We start from the raw sequence: 22,167 nt of genomic DNA, 5'->3' as shown, positions 1-22,167 counted from the left end.
AGTACACTTGTTTCCTACTCGATTCTTTTGCTTGATTTATCGTTGACAGCACTGATACTTGCATTCATAACGGGGATGTTTGCAGTTTTAACAGTACATTCATCTGCTGTTGCGGTGGGAGTCTGCATATGTATCATTGGCATCATCAATTTCCTCCTCTTCCCGGGGTACAATGAACACTGGTGGCTTGTAAGAAAATATGAAGAAATTATTCAACTTTTCAACAAACTTGGCTAGCTGTAGAGGAGTGTTGCCATCCTCGTATTTCTCATGTGTTCAATTGCACTTTAAAAATGTTTGGGGCCTAACTCACTTTTCGCGATGTGTTCAGGGTCTATTTGCACCTTTTCTCATTAATGTAATATTATGAATGTTGGATACTGTCTGATGTGGCAAACAATGGTGGACCAGTTGCATTGACTTTGTACTGACGCTGACCAGAGTGAAATGTCCCATATTTATTTCTGGAAAGCCTTGATCCCGTGGTATCCAAGTTTGGCCAACTGTTTTTTTTTTTTACTCCAATAATATAATTTGTAAACTCCAAGTGGGAAGCTATTTCCAATAGGATCCATTGAATCAATATCCAATTCAGCGTTTTTCGTTGACTGAAACTGGGTGCAGTCTTCTTCCACGAACACGATGGATACAGACATGGAATGGCGATTATACAAAGCATGCGAGCTTCGCTGCAAATTATATTACCATCCACTACCAAATAATCTTTTTTTCTCTATCAAATGGATCCTGCTGCTTTACCCGCGGATTATGATCTAATGGATTCAGCTTTATACGAAGCACTGGTGGAAGGAAACCAAGATTTAGATGAAGCTCTTTGGTACAAGATGGAACAACAGGTGACGCCAAAGGGTAACACTATCCTTCATATCGCGGCTCTATATGGTCACATGCATTTGGTGCAAAAGATTCTGGAAAAGCACACATCTTTGTTATGTGTGGTGAACAACAAAAGTGAAACTGCGCTTCACATTGCTGCCAGGGAAGGCCACACTGGCGTCGTCTCTGCACTCATCAGCTGTGCCAAAGCGCGCCCAGAACTTGAATCTGGGATAGGAGGAGCGAGAGATATGGTGAGGATGATGGATGGCGATAAAGACACAGCTTTGCACAAGGCGGTGAGGAAAGGGCATTGGAAGTTGTTAAATTGGTGGTGAAAGAGGATCCGGAATTTGAGTTTGGTCCCAATGAGGCAGGGGAAACCCCACTTTACCTAGCCGCAGAGCTGCAATTTCATGAGTGTTTGCTCGAAATCTTGAACAATTCCCACAGACCTGTTTTCGATGGACCTCTTGGCCGAACTGCGCTTCATGCAGCAATAATTCATAGTGAACCCCCAAAAGGTAGAGCTTTTTGTACATACTTTGTGTTAATTAATCATGAAATGAATATAATATATATAATTTGTGTTAATTAATCTGATAGATAATTGTTTGATGTATTAGATTCCACAAAGTTATTGTTGGAAAAAGAAGCATCTTTGTGTGAGGTGGGTGATGATTGGGGCTGGACACCATTGCATTATGCTGTAAGACTAAATAATGAGAAAGCTGTTGAGGAGATTCTGCAAGTAAAGAGCAGTGCAGCATACATCCCAGCAGGAGGCAAAGAAGGTGAGTGGACAACTGCAGTTCATATAGCAGTAAGTGAAAACTCTGTGGTATTGTTCAAACAAATATTACAGCGTTGTCCACTTTGTTGGGAGATGGTTAATAGCAAAGGTCAAAATGTGCTTCATGAAGCAATTTTGAACAATAGCACAGACATGATCAAATTTATCTTAAATTCTCCAAAAATGGATCACCTTGTTGATGAGAAAGACGAGGATGGCAACACTCCTCTACATCTGCTGGCCGCTTCCAACATCTGTGTGCCAGAACTGATCCAACATCCTAGGTTGAGTGGCGGCATGGTTTTTAACAAACAACACTTGACTCCATTGGACATTGCATCTCGGGTGGGATCAGGTTCAGTTGGCAAGCGTGGCGACCTAACAATGAAAAGAAAGAGCAACGACGAAACCAGGATGGAAATGACACAGGAAATGAGAGTTCCTAAGGAAAGGTCTGTTAGTAGTGCGGGGAAGATGGCTAAGGCACACATTGTAGTGGTGGCTCTAATAGTCACAGTGACCTTTGCAGCCGGGATGACAGTGCCAGGAGGGTACAACGACAATCAGGGTGAAAGGCAAGGGATGCCAATTCTGTTAAGAAAATCAGCTTTCAAAGCATTTGTTGTTACTAATGCTATTGGCTTTGTGTGCTCCATTTCTTCACTGATTGGATACATCACATTGGTGGAAGAAATTTCGAGCTTTGGGAGACCAAAAGTTGTACACAAGCTTGTTTCCTACTCGATCCTCTTACTTGATTTATCCTTGACAGCACTGATACTTGCATTCATAACAGGGATGTTCGCAGTTTTAACAGTACATTCATCTGCTGTTGCGGTGGGAGTATGCATTGGCATCTGCATATGTATCATTGGCATCATCAGTTTCCTCCTCTTCTCGGGGTACAACGAACACTGGTGGATTGTAAGAAAATATGAAGAAGTTATTCAACTTTTCAACAAACTTGGCTAGCTTTAGAGATTGGTAATTTGGGATTAATCATTTATGTGGATCTTTATGGATTTTCCATATTTGCTTCAAAAGTATATTCCTTTCTTTCCCTGCATATATGCTTCCCTTGTAAATGCAGGCAAGTATATTTTATACCGTTTGCAGATTTTTGTATATATAAGATCAGAGAATTGAAGCCCATTTGTTTGGTGCTTATTTTATGTTTTCTTGAGATCTGAGCAGCACTACCAATTGAATTAAGTATTGGATTAAATGGATCCAAGTATGTATAAAGCGGCAGTGAAAGGAAAAGCAGAAGATTGGTTTATTCTTCAGCAAAAGGCATGGGAGTTTAAGAGCAATGTGACCCCAAAGGGAAACACTGTGTTGCACATTGCAGCTCGCCATGGTCACACCTATCTGGTGCAGAAAATTTTGGAAGTATGTGATGATGCCTTGTTGTGTGCCCAGAACAAGAAAAACGAAACTGCCCTTCACATTGCTGCTAAAGAAGGCCACACCCACGTAGTCTCTGCGCTCATCCGCTATGCCAAAACAAGGCCAGAGCTTGAATCAGGGATTGCAGTGAGGGAGATGCTGAGAATGAGTAACAGTGATGGTGACACTGCTTTGCACATGGCTGCCCTGGGAGGCCATCGTGGTGTTGTCAAACAGCGTGGTGTTGTCAAAGAGTTGGCAACAGAGGACGATGAATTTGAATTCCCCGGCAACAAGATGGGAGAGACGCCTCTTTACCTAGCAGCCCTGCTCAACTTTCATGATTGTTTGTCAGATATGTTGAACATTGGCAGGAAGCCAGCTTATGGGGGACCTCTTGGCCGCACAGCTCTTCACGCAGCAGTAATTTCTAAATCAACAGGTATATATATCATATCAATCTTTCTACTTAATGTTTGAAAATTTTGCTTTAAATGATATTCAAAGCTAAGTAGCTATATATTTGTAGTATAACTTTGAGTGGGCCTGTTGAGCATATAATATATAAACATAAATTCTGCAATCCAACTACCAGCTTAGGCTTTTAGTTGAGATGGAGCACATGCTCCAATTTCAGAGCCAACGCCTGATAAAAAAGACTATGGTCCACGTGTTATGCACAAAATGAAAAATTGAAAGGCTTATGGCCTGTTTGGTTTGCAGAAATATAAATATATGGTAGGTTGGTTTGAAATTTGAACTAATTAATGTATCTGATCTGATCTGATCTGATCTGCAGATTGTGTGAAAGCATTGTTAGCAAAGGAGAGTGGTTTAGGTGAGGTGGGTGATATATATGGTTGGACACCACTACATTATGCTGCAAAATTTTGTGATGATGAGGGAATAATTGTGGGTGAGATTGTTGGGGTAAAGAGTTCCCTTGCATACCTTCCAGCACCTTGCAAAGACCACAGTGGGTGGACAACAGCATTTCACATTGCAGCAGCAACTGGAGGTATTAAAGCAATGGAAGCCATATTGAAGCAGTGCCCCGACGCCTGGGATATGGTAGATAGCAAAGGCCGGAACGCCCTCCATGAAGCTGTTGCGAATAACAGAAAAGATGTGACCGATTATATCCTCCTAAATATGGATCACCTCATTGACGAGAAAGATGATGATGGCAACACACCTCTACAGTATGCAGCTGGTGCTACTAATAATAATTATAATTATTATGAGCGTTGGTATGGGCTAGGATTCCATTTGCATCCCAGAGCAGAGCCATTATTCAGGTTGGGGTTTAGTAAACTTCTCACCACTCCATGGGAGGAGGAAAGTAGTGTTATTAAAAATGGCAGCCGTGGTGTAGTGCACCAGAAACGAAAGAAAGCTGCTGCTGATGATGCTAATGCAATTATTGGTGGTATGGCGAAGTCAGCTAAATCAGAAATAATAGTGGCGGCTCTGATAGCAACCGTAACCTTTGCAGCTGCTCTTACAGTGCCCAGTGGCTACGATGATGATAACGGTCCAGGATCCGGAGGAGGAGGAGGATCAGGGATGGCAGTTCTAAGAAGAAAAGCAGGTTTTTGGACTTTTGTCATTGCAGATACTGTTGCATTTGCATGCGCTTTTGCTGCACTATGTGGATACGTACTATTGCTGCAATCAAGAGCATTAGGGTGGTGGAGATGGATACCCATTCTTATGCATAATGCGTGCGGGGTGGCCGTCGTAGTGGCGTTCGTCAGTGGGCTGTACACTGTTTTAGTACCTTCAACCACCCTGAAATCGGTTGGCCTCTGTGTTTGTATTTGTGTGTGCATCATTGGCTTTACCCGCTTCTTTTCCCATTACATGGATAACATTGCAAAAGAAGAAGATCAGAGGAGCAATGGCCGATCATTTAGGGGGCGTTTCGCATTGATGTTTTCTTGTTTCACTTTGTACCCCTAGAATGGATTAGACAAACTCAATAACTGGGTAATTATAATTCAAAAATTATATATATTCTAGAATTACAAAAATCACAAAATTCATTATCCAAATAAATATTACATATTTGCATAACTCATTAGAAGATTATAGATTTATAGCCCTAAATCCTTAATGCCCTATAGGTCTCTTGTGTACAGTGTTGCAGAGGAAATAAAGACAGAACAAATTACAAATAGAAGAAAACTTACAAGTTATAATGGACAATGGGACCAAAACCGGCAAATAAATGAACAATCGTTGATTAATCGAATTGGAAAAAATAAAATTTATTGAAGAAGACTAATAGATAAAAGATAATTAGGTGTCATCGACTCCCCGTGTCGATTCTATTTCTATATTATTTAATTAAGCGTCAATTCTTAGCTTCCTGCAGTCCCACCTATTCTTAATTTTTTGTTTTCTAATATAATTATAACACTAATTTTTTATTTTCTAATATAATTATAACACTATAATATACTTATGTATACATATATATATATACGGGTGGACCCCTTTTAGCATGGGGCCCTGGGCGGTCGCCCATCCCGCCCGTGCTCAGGACCGGTCCTGTGTTTCGCAAATGTTTTGTATAGCTTAGCTGGGACTTAGTATTAGCTGGTTGTAAAAAAATGTTTACATGTTTACTTTTAGCTAATTGTATTTAAAATGACCTACAAGGACATTAACATATTGGGGGTGTTTGGTAATGGGATGTTAGTTGATAATTAATTGTGTTAGCTAGTTTGATCAGCTCATAGTATGTTATAAAAATGTATTTGGTAAATTATTTATTATTCTTTATTGATTACATCTAAAATGACGTATAAAAGCATAAATATATTGTGTTATTTATTTAACTCTTAAAGTATTTTCTTAATTTATTATTATCGTTGTGTTATTATTAATTATTTTAACTATTATTTTTATAATATTATTAATATTGTTATAATAATTATAAAATAATCCATAGTTAATACTAATTTAATATTAAAAATATAATAAACATAAATTGCCAATGAGAGTAGGTTGGGAGAAGCAGCCCCTCTGCACTTCCTCCCCCGCCACACTGGGTAGAGTGATCAATTTTTAGTGAGCGGCAAGGGAACATAGTCATGGTAAATGCTGACACAACTAACTTGGTATCCATTGATTGGAAAATCATATCATTCACTACACGTGTAAACTATTGAAGTGGCAATTGGTGAGGTGACGATAGAGTTGATATATCTAGCCATGATGATCGGGAAATGTACTGATACAGATCAAGGTTGGTGCATCTACAAACGGAGCAACCGATAAGTATGCTGATATAGCGATTGGTAAGTAGATTGGTACGTATGACACTTTATTTGAGTTATATTTTATCCCCTACTTCACCGCATTTTGAGCATATTTTGGTGTGTGTAATTAAGATTTTGAGCTAAATAGTGTGTTTTGTGTATAGTTTCACTCAATTACACCACCAAGGGAAAAAAGAAGCATGTCGGAGCCAAAGTGAGTCGATTTGGAGCAAAAAATGCATAGGAATTGAAGGAAGCAAAAGGACATTTGAAAGCATCCCGAGAAGAATCATATCATGACTCCCACATTGATATGACGATTGGTAGGTATATTGATATGGCTATTGGTAAATATATTGATATAGCGACCGATAATTAAGTACACTATCCTTTACAAATATTATTAGGGGTAAAAAACATTTTCCTTTACAAAATATCACTACATTGTTTATTTTATCTTCTGCCTATTTGAACATTTGAACAGGCTTTCTCCTAATAATGTTTATTTTTTTGTCAAAATATTTTTTTAACAACGCAATGAAAATTTTACGTATTTACAAAAAATCACCACAATAATAAATGCCTCAAGATTTGTAATTCAAGCTAAGTGTGAAGAACTTGTATAAATGATGAAGGGAAAACATTGATGAAATGTCATGTGGATGCAAATCAAGAATGGTTACTCACAGATTGAGTGGTCCACCCCATATCTTTGTGTACACCCATCTTGTGGACTGAATCCCTCCAACTCACCTTCAAACTAGGGACATAGTTAATAAAAGAAAGAAGTAAAGTTAAAGGAAGTAGCCATAATTTTCCAAACACTTTATCATATTCTCGTTTTCTGTCTCCCACGACGTACATCATTTACCAGGGGATGGATCTATCATACTTTCTGTGAAACAAATCTAAACCCAAGACGATTCCCTTATCTGTTACTCCGTGATTCCTCTTCCACACTAAGTCACCTTTTCGTGATCACAATCATATCAAATTTTTTGTTCAAAATAGTAAATATATTGATGGATTTAATCAAACCCTAATACTACATTGTATTGAACTTATAAATACTAATGAATAAGGTCGCTTTATTAGGTTAAATCAGAACCTAAGGGTCCCACGGAGCATCTGAAAATATGGAAATTATGATAACTCAGCTAAAGCACCCATCACTTTGTTGAGATGTTGCACATTTGCTTGCTCCATCATTTTAAGACTCGATTCTGGGTTATTGTTTTTAAATTTCACTGCTGTGACCAACTGAACTGTTTAGGTTTGATAAATGTTCATATATTGAAACGAGTATAGCATGCAAATATGTGTGGGATCTCTCGTGATAGCTAAGTAGTGCAAACTCATACTTTTTTGTCCTACTATATATACACGTTAGGGAGAATATAAATGCAAGTTTGAAAGTTGTATACAATGTGTGTTTCTAAAACACCAATCATTGTGGCCTGCGGCGGTCTTACATGCAAGCAAGGTGGAGAGTGCAGATATACATAAAGCCATTGGCTGGCTGGCTAACTGAGCCACAATCATTGACCAAAATTAATGAATTCTGAGTGGGCGGTGCAGATAGAATGAGAAGAAAAGGATGGAGAAGTCGAGCACATGTAGACCATATATATTCATCATTCACGAGTTTTCGAGTGTTGGGACTACCTTGTCTCTTCTACATTATTCTAGCATTCATTCATCAATTGACTACTTGCTTATGTATAGTAGTGACTCATACTGTATATATCCCATTTAATACGTACTCCAGTATTGTGACATAAAATGCATAAAGAATCAAATATGAAAAAAAAAAAACCTAAATAATTGAGGGATCAGCGTAAAATTAACCATAAATTATAATTTTAAATTAATTTTTTTTAACTTAACTAGTTTGGTTGAAGTGAATGACGGTATACTCTTTTTCGTAGTGTTTTAACCAAATTTTTTTAAAAAAATCTTCCTTAATTTGATTCCATTTGATGTACAGTTAATTTCATTGTTTCCGTTGGAACAAAATAGGGATATTATTGCACATACGAATATAACAATATTGCCCTGCTGGCCACGTTGGGAAGGCCATGAAGGATAACTATTTTGGGGAATGATGAGTTGTGGTCCGTGTATATATCAAAACCAATTCACCTTTACTTTGAAAAGCTAGACATTGTGACTTCATGGAGTTGGTTGAGAATGCTGCAAAATGGAACAAGGATCAAGTTCTAAACTAGCTGGTGACCGTTAATTGAAGAGAAGCTAATAGTTGTACAAATTATCACGTGAGGTGTTTTAACATAATTCAACCAATTAATCCCTTCAAATAAAGTCTATAAGTTATGCTTAGCCTGACAACTATAACCTATAGAGTGCTGGTCGAATTCAATTATTACCCAAAAATAAAAATATTAACCTTGTTATGAAGATACCGTCTAACTCTCTGTAAAAAAAAAAACAAAAAAATCTATATTAATCTTTTTAATCTGAATCAATTAGTTAAAACAATCTAAAATAATTTATTTTTTTTATATAGTCATTTACTAAGATAAGTTTCAGTTTAACCATACTTTCACCCATTACATATACATGGAGGGGTGATAAGTAGTGACCTTGGACAAAGGGAACAGCACAGGACTACTTCAACTCACCAGAAGTCACTAGAGAATGCACGAAAAGTCTTGTCCAAAACAGATAAGTAGAAACAAGAAGCTAGCCGTTACAACACCTCACCATTAATAATAAAATAAGATTTGCACGCTGCTAGAGTCAGAGGATCTGCCTGCAACGAATCTTCATCAACCCCCAAAACCCTAAACTTCAAAAAGACGAAAGAATCAAAAACCCTAACCCTATCTTCTTTCTACACCATTATTGCACTTTCATCTACATTTTTATATATTTTATAATTTCCCCCCAAATGCGGGCCGTACTATATCCAGACAGGCAAGGATGATGACAACGACAACCTACTCATTCACCACCGTCCACGTTTCCTTTGTTGGTTGTTGGCTTCTTGCATCGGATAATGAACTCTTCTTCTATGTTTATTATACGGCACGATATAAATATGTGAACAGAATTACCATTAATTCCCAAAACATGCATGTTTCTCCCATAATCCACAACTGTCTAGTCGTACAAATACTATTCTAATTTAAGAACATATATTTAAATTAATGTAACTATTATTAATTATTCAGTACCATTGATTCTATACTATTTTTGTTTTGCATTAAATGTTTAAAGAGTGTAACGTGAGGCTCAATCGAAAGAGTATTGATGTCAATAGTCAAACCAGTTATTTTGCTGAGACAATAATCATGCTCTATCAGCTCAATTGATCTTTTATGTAATTTTTTTTAGTTTAACAGTTTAGTAAGTCTTATTAACATTGGAGAAAAAAAATTATATAGATGAAATGACAAAATAGTGAAGAGGAAATAATTACATGAAGCAAATAACGTAATTAGTAATTCAGTTAAATACAAAAAAGTTAGATGTAAGATGTTTGAATAAGTGGTGAGAACATATATAATTACCTCTAGTGCACATTGTTTAGTAACGAACTCTGGATCTTATAAGTATAATAAGTCAATTTTATAAGATTGAGTCTATGTCGTCAAGTCAAATATGTTAAAAATTTTACAAATTAACATGTCAATTTTATATTTTCATTTTTTTTAACTAAATGTGTGCAATATAAATTACTCCGTAGAACAATTCATAGATGAAAGAAATATGTAATGAATATTTCTTACCTTAAAGCAAGGGGGAAATTCCCATCCTATAAGCTTTATCTTAAAGACAATAATAATAATTGAAAATGATGTATCATCTTTATATGATTAGGACTGGTCAAGGCAAAAGTATACTATAGAATCCAACGACAGTCTATTACACTAAGCCTATGAAACTCTTATTTTAAAATATTAAACACATTTGGTTCGCGGAATATGCCTGGAATGGAATAGCATTCCTAGTAATAGGCATATTTTGCTGTTTGGTAAAAACTTTTTATTCCCAGAAACATTGTTCCTGGGAATGACCAATTCCCCTTGCAAGGGAAATAGAGATATAGAGATTCCTGTCCTCAGGAATAGCCTAATGTTGTTATTTCAAATTTTACCCCTTGACGCGTTTTGGAGAAAGATCTTCCTTTTTCCAAAACGCTCCTATATTATTTTTAAAAAAAATTTATAACTAAGAAAAATTAAAGTTCCTTAAAAGAATGAATTTTTGGCTCTTTAAGACTTTCTCATCCTGTTATTAATTTCAAAAAAGAAGCAATGCTTCTCTTATATAGAGGAGCTCATTTGAGCTCCTCTTCATAAGTTACCAATGTGGGACCAAAAATTTCAATTTCTATTTAAAAAAATTATTATATATGTAATTTTATTTTAATTTGTATTATTATTATTATTCCTTTTTTCTTATTATTGTTATAATAATAATAATAATAATAATAATAATAATAAATTTTGTACAAGGGCATTTATGTCTTTTAAATATATATTTCATTTCTATTTCTTTAACCAACCAAACGCTAGAATACAATTCCCAAGTCTATTCCTTTCGCGAACCAAACGTTGGAATACAATTCATATTCTATTCCTTACCTATTCCATTCCTTATGGAATAGTATTCCTATTCCCTTCAAATTCATTCCGTGAACCAAACGTGTTGTACACCTATGAAACTCTTATTTTAAAATATTAAATTGTATTTTCTTTTTTACAAGATACAAGATTATTATATATGTTGTTTATTTATGCCAATGATCTTGTGGTCAAGTGGCACGTACTCATGTAACGACTCTCCCATATGAGAGGTCATAAAATCAAGTCTTAATGGAGACGGTATTGACTCTTTACACTCCAGTAGTTATCAAACTGGTGATTATACTTTATACAAAAATATATGAAAATGGTATTAGTCAATGAGAGGTAGGGGTGGCCAGGCAGGGGAGGGGGGTGGCACCATGGCTACAGAGGTAGAGCTGACATTTTGAAATGAATATGGAAGGAAGGCAGTACGTGAGTGCATGTGGGGGCTAACTTTCATTACTTCTCACCACTTGACACTAGCTAGGCCGGAGAACCTAACACCACAACTTGCAGCTTTGGCATACCATTCCAATCACTTTGGAAAATAGTACTTGAATTCTCGATACTTTTACTCTAACTCAAAATATTGATGTTAACATTTTTTTTAAGACTCACAGAATAAATATAACTAATCATTTATTGTTGTATCAAGAAATAAATGTGAAGGAGTAGAGATTGAGAGTTCATATTACTCAATTACTTTAGGAAAGTACTATTTGGACTTCCTTATACTTTCTACTTTTACTCTCTAACACAAAAGTTCAATGTTCACACTTACCTTAGGACTCACTGAATGAACCCAATGAAGATAAACTATTATATCTTGTTACGTCAAGAAGTAAAAGTGAAGAAGTAGAAAATGTAAGTCCATTGAGTAGAACTCATCACTCTATTGTTATTGTACTAATTTCAGTACGGTTGTATTAATTACTGTTTAATCAAATAATTATGCAATAATCTTGGCTAGTATTTAGTAGCCCAGATTAGGTGTAAATGTGTAATCGATCTGTGTACATGCATCAAACACGAGAAGTTTGATTATTTTGCATACAGCATTTGGAAAGAAAGTCATAACTTTTTAATACAACATAAATTTTTATCCACGGAGTAGTTATATTAGCAGTTTGCATACCAACAATTTCACTACTAATATGATTCATTTGTTTTTAAATAAATAATGGTCAAATAAGTCATTAAACTATATGTAAAACTATATTTGAGTTATTTAATTAATTGTTAAGTTACAATTAGGTTTCTAAATCATCTAAAATCATTCAATTAAACTGAAAGTGACATATTCCCATGACGATTATTTCATTAAAATCTAATTTTTAAATTTATTTTAATAATTTTTTTAAAAAAAACCTACCCCGTATTTGTTTCTGGCCGGAGAGGAAGAAATATCTTCGTCTCTCGACTATAGAAGAATGTGGGGCAGGGAATTTGATTTTTCTACGTCAGTAGAAATCGAAGAACATATCACATTCAATTTAATTACATGATTTAAATTATTCAAAGAATTAATTACAATTTTTTAATTAAATGAAGCATTATAATTTTATGCATGATTCAATGAACCATTTTACCCTTAAATAAAGCAATTGTATATGGGAAGGGAACCCCCCAAACGAATTATTTCTCTCAAACTCAAACAATGGATCCACACAATTTTTGGGTCAGGCTGTCAGCAAGAAAACAATAATGCCCTTCCCATCAAGTTTCTCTACTTTCATAATAAAGACACGTAGGAACAGTAGATTTCGAAAAAAGCGAAAATAATAATAATTAATTACCATATATATATGAACTATCGTTTTCATTACGGGCAGGACGTGCCCTAATACCAAACATTTTAAAATTCTATACTGCAACAATCTTGTTACCTACGTATAATACAAAAGTTGTATATAAGCAAAGGCAAAAACTTGTGTGAGACCGTTTCACTATGAGACGGGTCGGATAAATATGTAAATGTAACACTTATGTGCACAAATATCATACTTATATGCTCAAATGTAATACTAATCAGGAATAAAATTTTTGTTACTTATTAGGGTAAATGTAATACTTTTAAGGGAAAATACAATACTTTTACATTTCGATTTAAAAGTATTACATTTTTCCTCAAAAGTATTATATTTGCCCTTATAAGTGAGAGATACTTGTCAACATTACTTATTATGAAAAATGTATTACTTTTTCTCTTATAAGTAACAAAAATTGTATTTTTGATTAGTGTTATATTTGAGCATATAAGTGTGAGATTTGCACATATAAGTATGACATTTGCATGGTACTTTGATCCGACCCGACCCGTCTCACGAATAAGGATCCGTGAGATGGTTTCACACAAGTGTGACCCATAAGCAAATAGTTTTATTGAAAGAATTTACAAATAAAATATTGAGACAATAAGATATTTAACAATAATACTACTAAAAATGTTGCAATTTTTAGTCACTCGAAAGTAAATAGAAACGGAGGGTTTCTCTATTTCTCTAATTTTATTGGTTAGCGTGAGTGATCGTGCACTTTCATCTTTTAAAAAATGTCGAAAGTTCAAACACATTCTCGTATATTAATTTAAGTATGGTACGGGCTCAAGTTACGGGTTAGGTTAGTATGTGAAAATAATTTTGTTGGATAATAATGGCCCATGCATACATGCACTTAATTTTTTTATTTTTTTATTTTTTTGAGAAAACATGCACTTAACTAATATATAATGTAAGTTGTTTTTCCAACTCAAAAGCTCCCATTGAAATGACTCCATCAAATTAAATGGTTTGGTTCAGTTCTTAGTGTTCCACACTCATTTACATTACTTTAATTCCCTCATTTCCCTTTCCCTCACAACTCAAACTTTCTATAAATTGCAAAAAATTAAAAACCCTACTCCCACTCAAACTCTTCTCTCTCTTTTTCTTTACCCCTTATTTGTTTCCAATTTTAATTTGGGGATTAATAGGGTGATGAAAGACATGAATGCGGTGCACGAGACAACTCAGGGGTGACTAGCCGTTACAAGAAAAAGTGATGGGTGGGTGGTGGGTGTGGGGCTGGGTCGGTGAAAATGACGTAGTTCACCTACATCTATTCGTTACCTCTATCTACAGCCATTTTTGCACTATTCCTAAATACTAACATTTATATTCAACTATGAAAAATACTAAAAAAATTTAGATATAAGTTATACTTTTGATTTCATGCAGAGTGCACCTTTAAAAATAGGGACTATGGGCCTTTCTATAAATAAAAAATGAAAACACAAGAGTGAAGTTTGAGAAGAAAGACTATGGATTGAGTCTCACTAGCCGCAATGTGGGAGCAACCTCTCAAAGTGAGGGGACTCATTGTGCGAAATAAACAAACGTCTAGTTTTTGTGTTTAACTGAGTTACCATGATTTACATCATCCCAAATGTTCTGTTTACATCATCCCAAATGTTCTGTCGGGCCGGGGCATGGGGCTCTTAAGATGGGGAATTCAACATTTTGGGAAGAAAAAAATGAAAACACTAGACAATCCCGGCCAAGTTAGTGAGACTGTTGATTTGATAATCACCTCACAAAGATCTTGTAATCAAGAATGATCATGATGAATTGTCATCCGTGGATACAATAGTTGGATATTATTATGTCTATAATTTCGGACTAAAATAAAATTTAAGGCATGGTAAAGTAATGTTAGCCCATCCCATTTTGCATATATAGCCACTCTCCCTACTCCAATCTCACCACACATTAAACTCCCTCTCTTTGGTGCTTAGGCATTGCTTCCTTGTTTTCTCTCAGATTTTGCTCCTAATACCATTTTCTTTGTATATACATGACTAAGGACATGGCGGAGCCGGGGTCATTTTCGACCAAGGACTACCACGATCCGCCGCCGGCGCCGCTCATCGACGCGGTGGAGCTGACCAAGTGGTCGTTTTACAGAGCTGTCATAGCTGAGTTCATAGCCACCCTTCTTTTCCTTTACATTACTGTGCTGACTGTGATTGGGTACAAGAGTGAGACCGCCGACCCCAAGGCTGACCCTTGCGGCGGCGTGGGCATTCTCGGAATTGCTTGGGCCTTCGGCGGCATGATCTTCATCCTCGTTTACTGCACCGCCGGTATCTCCGGTAAGCCTCCGTCAAACCACAAAAATCTAACTATCAGCTTAGACTTTTAGTTGCAATCTAACTATACTTTAGACTTTTAGTTGAGGTGTTGCAATCTAATTATCAACTTAGATTTTTAGTTTAGACGGAGCATATGTTTCAATTTGGCATCAGAGGAGTCCGTCCAATGTTTCATTTTTTTTAACTAAGGTTTAATGTTTTTTTTGTAGGGGGGCATATTAATCCGGCGGTGACATTTGGGCTGTTCCTAGCTCGGAAAGTGTCGCTAATAAGAGCGGTGATGTACATGGTGGCGCAGTGTTTGGGGGCCATATGCGGCGTTGGGCTGGTGAAAGCCTTCCAGAAGGCGTACTACACTAGGTACGGCGGCGGAGCAAATCAGTTGGCCGTTGGGTACAGCAAAGGCGTGGGGCTGTCGGCGGAGATCATCGGAACTTTTGTTCTTGTGTACACCGTTTTCTCCGCCACTGATCCCAAGAGGAGTGCCAGAGATTCTCATGTCCCCGTAAGTAGTAGATTCGTTGTCGTCTTCTAGGTGTTCAAGAATCTAACAACAATTATTTATTTAATCCTCAATAAAAAAAGAAAAAAGTGGACAATAAAATATTTAATTATTTGAGCCAAATTTGGTTGCAGGTTTTGGCACCTCTCCCAATTGGATTTGCGGTGTTCATGGTTCACCTTGCCACTATTCCGATCACCGGCACCGGAATCAACCCAGCCAGGAGCCTTGGAGCGGCTGTTATCTACAACAAGGACGAAGCTTGGCGTAACCATGTTAGTATCATTACTTTCCTAGTCCAAAAAATAGCTAAATGAGTGTATTAAAAAAATTATTAATTACATTATATCACTAATCTTGTTATTAATGTAATGTTTTGTACAGTGGATCTTCTGGGTAGGGCCATTCATTGGAGCTGCCATTGCAGCTTTCTACCACCAGTTCATCCTGAGGGCAGGAGCGGCTAAGGCTCTGGGCTCATTCAGGAGCGGTTCTCAAGTCTGATGAGGAGGAGGAAGGAGAGATCCTGAGAGATTCATTATTATGTTTGTGTTTTTTTTTTTTCTAATTAAAAATGATGGAATAATTTGTGTTGTATGGTGGTTGAGGGGGTCGCAGTGATTCTGTGTGCGTTGATCACGCGCAGAAGTGGGCACTGTGAGTGTGAGCCATGTGAGTGTAGATAGATAGGGAGTGCGTTTTTATAAAGGGAAAGCTTTTTGTGCCCCTTTCGTCCTCTAGCACTTGACTTTGAATCTACATTTTATTTTTATGTTACACGGCAGGCATCTCTTTTCCCCCTTCCCTTTTAATTATTTGATGCCCGTTTCTTGATGTTTGTTTGAGTAACTTTTTCAGGTTGAATGGTTGTTATAAACTTTCACATAATATAAATGTTGAAAAAGATATAATACCGAGTATATAGATGTTGTGTGGACGGAAGAGGTTGATATTATTCTAAAATATAAAACTTTTCAAAATACAAAATTTACATATATACTCGATTATGGTTACAAAAAAGAAACATTATTCGTTATCATTTCTAGTTTTGAGACGTTCTCAAATCAGTATTTCAAGTTGTGGAAATTCACCTTGGATACCCTGGCCTAGAACTTTATTCCCTAGAGACACAAAGTACACTCAATGAGGGAGACCCCTCACCCACCTACTATCAGGGCATTCATGATGTCGCTCCTATAACCATTCACCATTGGTTTTCACTTTTCATCCTAAACACGCAACTATAACTGTACAACTATGACTTTCTTTTCATCCTAACACGCAAGTCATACAAGTATGACTTTCCTATGCTCTCTAGAAACATCTCTACGTCTTAATCTTTTGACTTTGGATGCAATCGTAGCCTGCTGCAAACATTTATAAATTATGTTAAATATTTGATACTTCCAGTATCTTACTGAACATTAGCACCTCAAATATCTGCAAACCAATCAAATTACAACTATGTATCGGGATAGAATACCAAATCTGCAGCTCTACTCAAGGGTACACTATATTTGCATGTCTGATTGAATCTACAGCGAATCTCTACGAGCTTTTGTTATTCTCGTGTTCCAGAATGCAAACAAAATTTGAAATTTTGATGTACTTATAACTGGGGGAGAAACGACCACCCAAATATATGAAGTTACAGTTGTGTTTTTAACTGTTAAAGAGCTTTCTGAATGGTCCATCTTTACGATCTTTCGCAGCTTCAGTCAAGGCAAGGAATCTTTTAAACCCAGTTGTGGCTGCGCCTCGGCCAAGCGCAGCCGCTCTGGTTAGCACATCCTCTCTTGATGAGATAGCCACAGGTGAAGCTGGATTGGCGATTGTAGGTGCTATAGATGTGTTGGGTGCAGCGGCTGGTGGTACAGCTGAAGGGGCAACAATAGTCGGCTGGGCAATCCCCGATCCCCTTTTGTTGAAATCATCTAGTATGCTTTGCTGGTCTGTTTTTTTCAGGCCCTGTAAAAAATAATAGTGCATTCAAAGATAAAGGGGTTAGAGAGATTGAAATTATCAGACATAAATAATGACTACTCCAAGACATCAAAAGGAAGAAGAAATAGAGAAATTATGGAACAAAAGTTTACAGCCTTTAGTGTTACTTGTAGCAAACAAACCCATTGTAAACATATTTGATTTCTAGTTTGGAAAATATAAGGCACTCATTTGTATATTAGGCATCAAAATGATACCATTTGATATGTATAAATTTAATTTCTCATGCTAAATAAAATCTTACTTCTGTCAAATTTTTTTTTTTTTTAAAAAGGCACGTACAAATAAATCAGGCTGAGGAGAGGGAAGTTATCTATTTTCTGCAGCATTATGATTTACGAATAGGGATATAGAACATAAGAGAAATTCCCAAAAATAGCTGGATGGGAGAAAAGGATAATACAACCTTAAGCTCCAAAATTCGCTGAAATTCTGTAGGTGTTCCTTCAGGCAGAAGTGCACAATAGGTATCTGCTACAGAGTCAAATGGGGACAATATAACCTATATAACAAAAATTAGTACATGTTACTGATTATTCAAATTAACATCCTTTACAAAAAACATCATTTGGTTACTGACCTTCAACAATGCTTCGGCTTTGCTCATCTCACGACTTACAAATTTTGAATAGCCAGCAGCTCCTGATGTCTATTCAGGAAAAGAAAACAGGAGACTCAGAAAAACAAACATATTTAACATAAATGTATGTGCAGATACAGCAGCATGGTTCTTTGTTGTTGACTTGTTTTTAATTGCAGGTCCAAAACCTATAATAGTAACCAGCATCAATTTTTAGGCCTAAGTGATGATCCACAGGAAAGATGGATTATGTATCACCATCAAGTTGACAAGCAATGTTTTAGTTTAGAACTAAAGCTATAATTGTGCTTTTTCAATGAAGAAGCCATGACATCACCATGGAAGTAGAACACTGGAACTATAATAAATTGAAATCTAAATGAACTCAAAAATTGAATATATCATTAAATTACTTGTTTCGCAAGAGAAGGAATTTCCAAAAGAATAGTCTTCACAGCTTGTGTATCCAACAACATCTGCAATCACATCACAAGAGTATTTTTTAAGTCTGGTTCAATAGAGTAAGGCAACCACAGGACTATTTCTTGGTACAGAGTCACATTGCATACATGCTGCAAAATGCAGTTCGTAAGCAACACTAACAATTATTTGGTAATATAATTTGAACTGCCCAACAGTAGATTTATAGTTGTGTATTAATACTATAGACACAGACAGCGTGACTGACTATTTATACAAGTGATGCTGTTTTTGCTGTGTCAAAAAAATCTTATTAAAATTTGACCACTCATGCATCTCTGCCCTGAAATCACAACATAATGAAGAGTACTAAATAAAAACATAGTACAAGAAATATAGTAGAGGTGAAAATGATTAGTACTTGTTGAGCTCCAGTTTCTGATATTTGCTTGCATTTGAATATATTGAGGTAGAAGCGTGGACCAAGAGATGATGCAAGCTGCAATTTAGCATTGCAAACACAGGAAAACATAAATTTCTGAATGAGAATACTATTAAAAAAATCAAATAAAACAACACAAGTGGCAATCAGTAGATAAGTCAAAAGTGGGAGAAAGGAGAGAATAGATAGCTCCCATAAAGTTGACAGCAGAACGATCCAAAAGTTGGTTTTAACAGAAAGACAAGATTTATTAAGGCTGAAAAAAAAAAGCAGGTCCAATGGATATTGAGAATTTTCACCTTATCTAAAAAGAACTGGAAGTAAATGGTAGAAAGAAGGTTTCCAAGGACAGGGATGCTACTTGTGAGGATAGTATTTATGCCATTGACATACCTGCAGGAGAATTTGGAAGCAGGATAAGAACATTTTAAGTATCAGTGGTCACTGTAATGGTAGTCAAGAATCACATCTTACTCTGATTGATCGCCAACACTTTCAAGTGTACCCCATGGAACACGTGTCATAGCAGCCATTTCTGTATCAAATTTTGTTTCTATACCATGTACTAATGTCATCAATGATTTTGTGATGACTGCAGAAAATTCATCCTGAAATACATGTCATTTTCATTGTTATTTTCAACAGATAAGAGATTTTTTATTTATTTTTATTTATTTATTTTTTTTTTTTGCAGAGCAATCACCAATATAGCCATTTTACTACCTGCACTTCAGACATATCCACCTTATCTACAAATTGAGGATCAATAATTTTGGACACATTCTCTGCCAATTCACCAGACTGTCAAAAAGAGAAAAATGTTACAACTTGAAGAGAAGGAATGAAAAGTTCTTTTTTATTTTCTTTTAAAGTTTAGGATTTTTTCCTACCTAATAGATTAAGCATTTAGATTTTGAATGATTTAAGGGGTTTTGATAATTTTATAATAATATTTGTTGACATAGTGCATATGAGGAATACAACTTACTGTTTTATGGCAATATTCCGCTGTGTTTACAATATAACAAATCACCCTCTCATCCTTGTCAGATGTCTGGAATAGATAGTTATTTGGTCACAAGCACAGAACAGAAACATGAAAAGATGAGAACGGTTTCAACTGAAATTGGAGAAAAATAAATACCTTTATTTGTCCATCTATTCCTGTGGCTGCAGCTACAATTCCTGTACCGCCCTTGGGCAATCTAGCAAAAAGCTTTGTTGCATATGCTTTAAGAATTTTTTGAAATACCTATTAACACAAGCAATAAACCTGTTAGATGGACTCTTTCATGATACAATGGTTTGAATATATACATCCCTGTTTAGCAGGTGATTAAGGCAAAGGAACAAAAATATCCTATTGCATCCGATGTATTAAGACTCAAGGCAGCTGCTTATACACAAATATAAGCGCAAGCTTCATTCATTGGGATTACCTTTGAGAAAGTATAGTATTAAAATTTGTTAAAAATTAGAATACAATCCTGAAGCTAACTACTGAATCTCCAAGGGAGTAAAGTGTTCAACAAGCAGAATTAATATGGTTGACTTGAAACCACACCTTGAACAAATTAAACAGTGTTTCACTTTTTGTCAAAGCACTACATCGCTTCAAGCTCCTCTTGATAATTGCAAAGACCTTCAAAAGTAAAAACCGGAGTAAGTAGCAGGAAAACATACAATGTTTACAAAGATAGCACCACAATCCCAATATATACTGGACATGATGCATTATTTCTATGTGGCTACTTACTACAAATAGAGCATGATCAGAGTTATTGGGTAATTATTTGATGTACATGCCAAGATGTACCTTAAATCATATCATAGGGAACTGAGAGTATTCTAGAACTTAGAGAAAGATTCCTTGTGGAGTCATGAGATAAAAGAGGACACAAAAAGATATTGAGGGATGAGGAGTTTCCAATTCTTGATGTCAGAGTTTAGAATGGCAAAAAATGTTATTTGTATTTGTAAGATCATAGTGATAGTATAATGCTTTATTTCCAAGGGAAATAATAATATATAGTACTAAATGTTTATATATACATAATTACATATACATCCCAGGAGTAGCAATTCCAATATAATTATATAACAGTTACCTGAATGCCACTAGATAATATATTAGTCTGACTTCCCTCCTCAATTTCCCATGTCTCCTCCTGCAGTAAGAGGTGCAAAACACTATCAATAACTGAAAGAATGCAAAAAAAAAAAAAAAAAAAAAAAAAAAAAAAAAAAAAAAAAAGCTGCTGGACTGAATTCATATCAAACTAACATTACAAATTCAAAGTACCTGCATTTGTTTCTCTAGACTCTCCATTAGTGTCTTCTCTTCCAACTCTACATATACTATCAAGTGAGGTTCAAAGCAAGATGAAATGATTCCCCGGAAATTGAACTGCAGTGTAAACATATCATAGCTCTTAGCATCCAGATTTATCAGTTTGAGTCTGAACAAGAACCAAATTACTGAACAATTGGAGCAACATCATCTAAAAGTAACCAAATCATTTTAAGATTGGAAAAACATTATCTACGAGTAACTGAATCATTGAAAGGTTGGAGCAACATTATTTAAGAGTGTTAACAATGCTTTGAAATATCCGCATAGGACAATCTTTTACTCCGTAGTGAATATCTCTTGCTTGACTGCAGTTAGACATTCTAACTGATGGTAAGACTCAATATTGCAAAAATGTCAGCATATCAGAACTCCCAGAAAAACTTCATAAAGATTTTCCAAATATAAGCTTCTATACAGAACACACTTGACCGCAAACATTAATAATATAATTTTTTTTTTTTAAAAATGCATTAAAATTGAGCCCAAAGGTGCATGTTGTTTTGGTGCAATATTATTATATTAATGAATAATCATTGCAAAAATTACAAGAGAATCCAGGAGAATTTACCCCAGCTCCTGGCACTGATAAATCCTTGTGTCCATCTTGCTCCTAATATCAAGAAACATAAGGTAGAACAAGTGACTAAATAAATCAATATACACATACAAGTAAATATACTTTTATGCCACATGTGATTAAACAAACCAATATCATAAAACTTAAGCACAATCTACAGCCATTATGTTCAAACTAAGAGTATGTTTGGTTTGATATAAAAGACAAGGGAAGAAGGTTATTTTCCTTGTCTAAGTAAATGAGAAATGGGAAGTAGAATAGGAGGGGGGGGGGGGGGGGG

The 22,167-nt window shown here is 35.7% G+C and overlaps 3 protein-coding genes and 1 pseudogene across 3 annotated transcripts in view; 3 read left to right on the top strand and 1 right to left on the bottom strand.

Annotated features, from left to right (window-relative positions):
- Window positions 1–557: 557 nt before the first annotated feature.
- On the top strand, window positions 558–2,955 carry LOC116010409 (annotated as a pseudogene).
- LOC116010408 (serine/threonine-protein phosphatase 6 regulatory ankyrin repeat subunit A-like) lies at window positions 2,630–5,052 on the top strand. Its single transcript, XM_031249808.1, has 2 exons — window positions 2,630–3,461; window positions 3,819–5,052. Exons 1-2 carry the CDS (start codon window positions 2,855–2,857, stop codon window positions 4,979–4,981), a joined length of 1,770 nt encoding a protein of 589 aa, XP_031105668.1. The 5' UTR covers window positions 2,630–2,854; the 3' UTR covers window positions 4,982–5,052.
- Window positions 5,053–14,616: 9,564 nt separating this feature from the next.
- On the top strand, window positions 14,617–16,288 carry LOC116011238 (probable aquaporin PIP2-1). The gene is made up of 4 exons (XM_031250778.1): window positions 14,617–15,009; window positions 15,219–15,514; window positions 15,646–15,786; window positions 15,896–16,288. Exons 1-4 carry the CDS (start codon window positions 14,712–14,714, stop codon window positions 16,013–16,015), a joined length of 855 nt encoding a protein of 284 aa, XP_031106638.1. The 5' UTR covers window positions 14,617–14,711; the 3' UTR covers window positions 16,016–16,288.
- Window positions 16,289–16,895: 607 nt separating this feature from the next.
- The window catches only part of LOC116011237 (vacuolar protein sorting-associated protein 53 A), a 10,818-nt gene continuing 5,546 nt past the window's right edge, over window positions 16,896–22,167 (bottom strand). The window contains exons 12-25 of the mRNA XM_031250776.1: window positions 21,879–21,920; window positions 21,260–21,364; window positions 21,066–21,125; window positions 20,522–20,599; window positions 20,102–20,209; window positions 19,946–20,011; window positions 19,681–19,758; window positions 19,432–19,565; window positions 19,257–19,350; window positions 18,937–19,014; window positions 18,509–18,571; window positions 18,096–18,164; window positions 17,922–18,017; window positions 16,896–17,479 (exon numbers count right to left, since the gene is read on the bottom strand). Coding sequence (XP_031106636.1) covers window positions 17,174–17,479; window positions 17,922–18,017; window positions 18,096–18,164; window positions 18,509–18,571; window positions 18,937–19,014; window positions 19,257–19,350; window positions 19,432–19,565; window positions 19,681–19,758; window positions 19,946–20,011; window positions 20,102–20,209; window positions 20,522–20,599; window positions 21,066–21,125; window positions 21,260–21,364; window positions 21,879–21,920 — 1,377 coding nt within the window. The 3' untranslated portion in view covers window positions 16,896–17,173. The remainder of the gene's footprint in view (window positions 17,480–17,921; window positions 18,018–18,095; window positions 18,165–18,508; window positions 18,572–18,936; window positions 19,015–19,256; window positions 19,351–19,431; window positions 19,566–19,680; window positions 19,759–19,945; window positions 20,012–20,101; window positions 20,210–20,521; window positions 20,600–21,065; window positions 21,126–21,259; window positions 21,365–21,878; window positions 21,921–22,167) is intronic.

Source organism: Ipomoea triloba, chromosome 2 (assembly GCF_003576645.1).
Source record: "Ipomoea triloba cultivar NCNSP0323 chromosome 2, ASM357664v1".
Taxonomy (NCBI): Eukaryota; Viridiplantae; Streptophyta; class Magnoliopsida; order Solanales; family Convolvulaceae; genus Ipomoea; species Ipomoea triloba.
The sequence above is the reverse complement of the archived record's forward strand: the minus strand, read 5'-3'. Positions and strand labels throughout refer to the sequence as shown.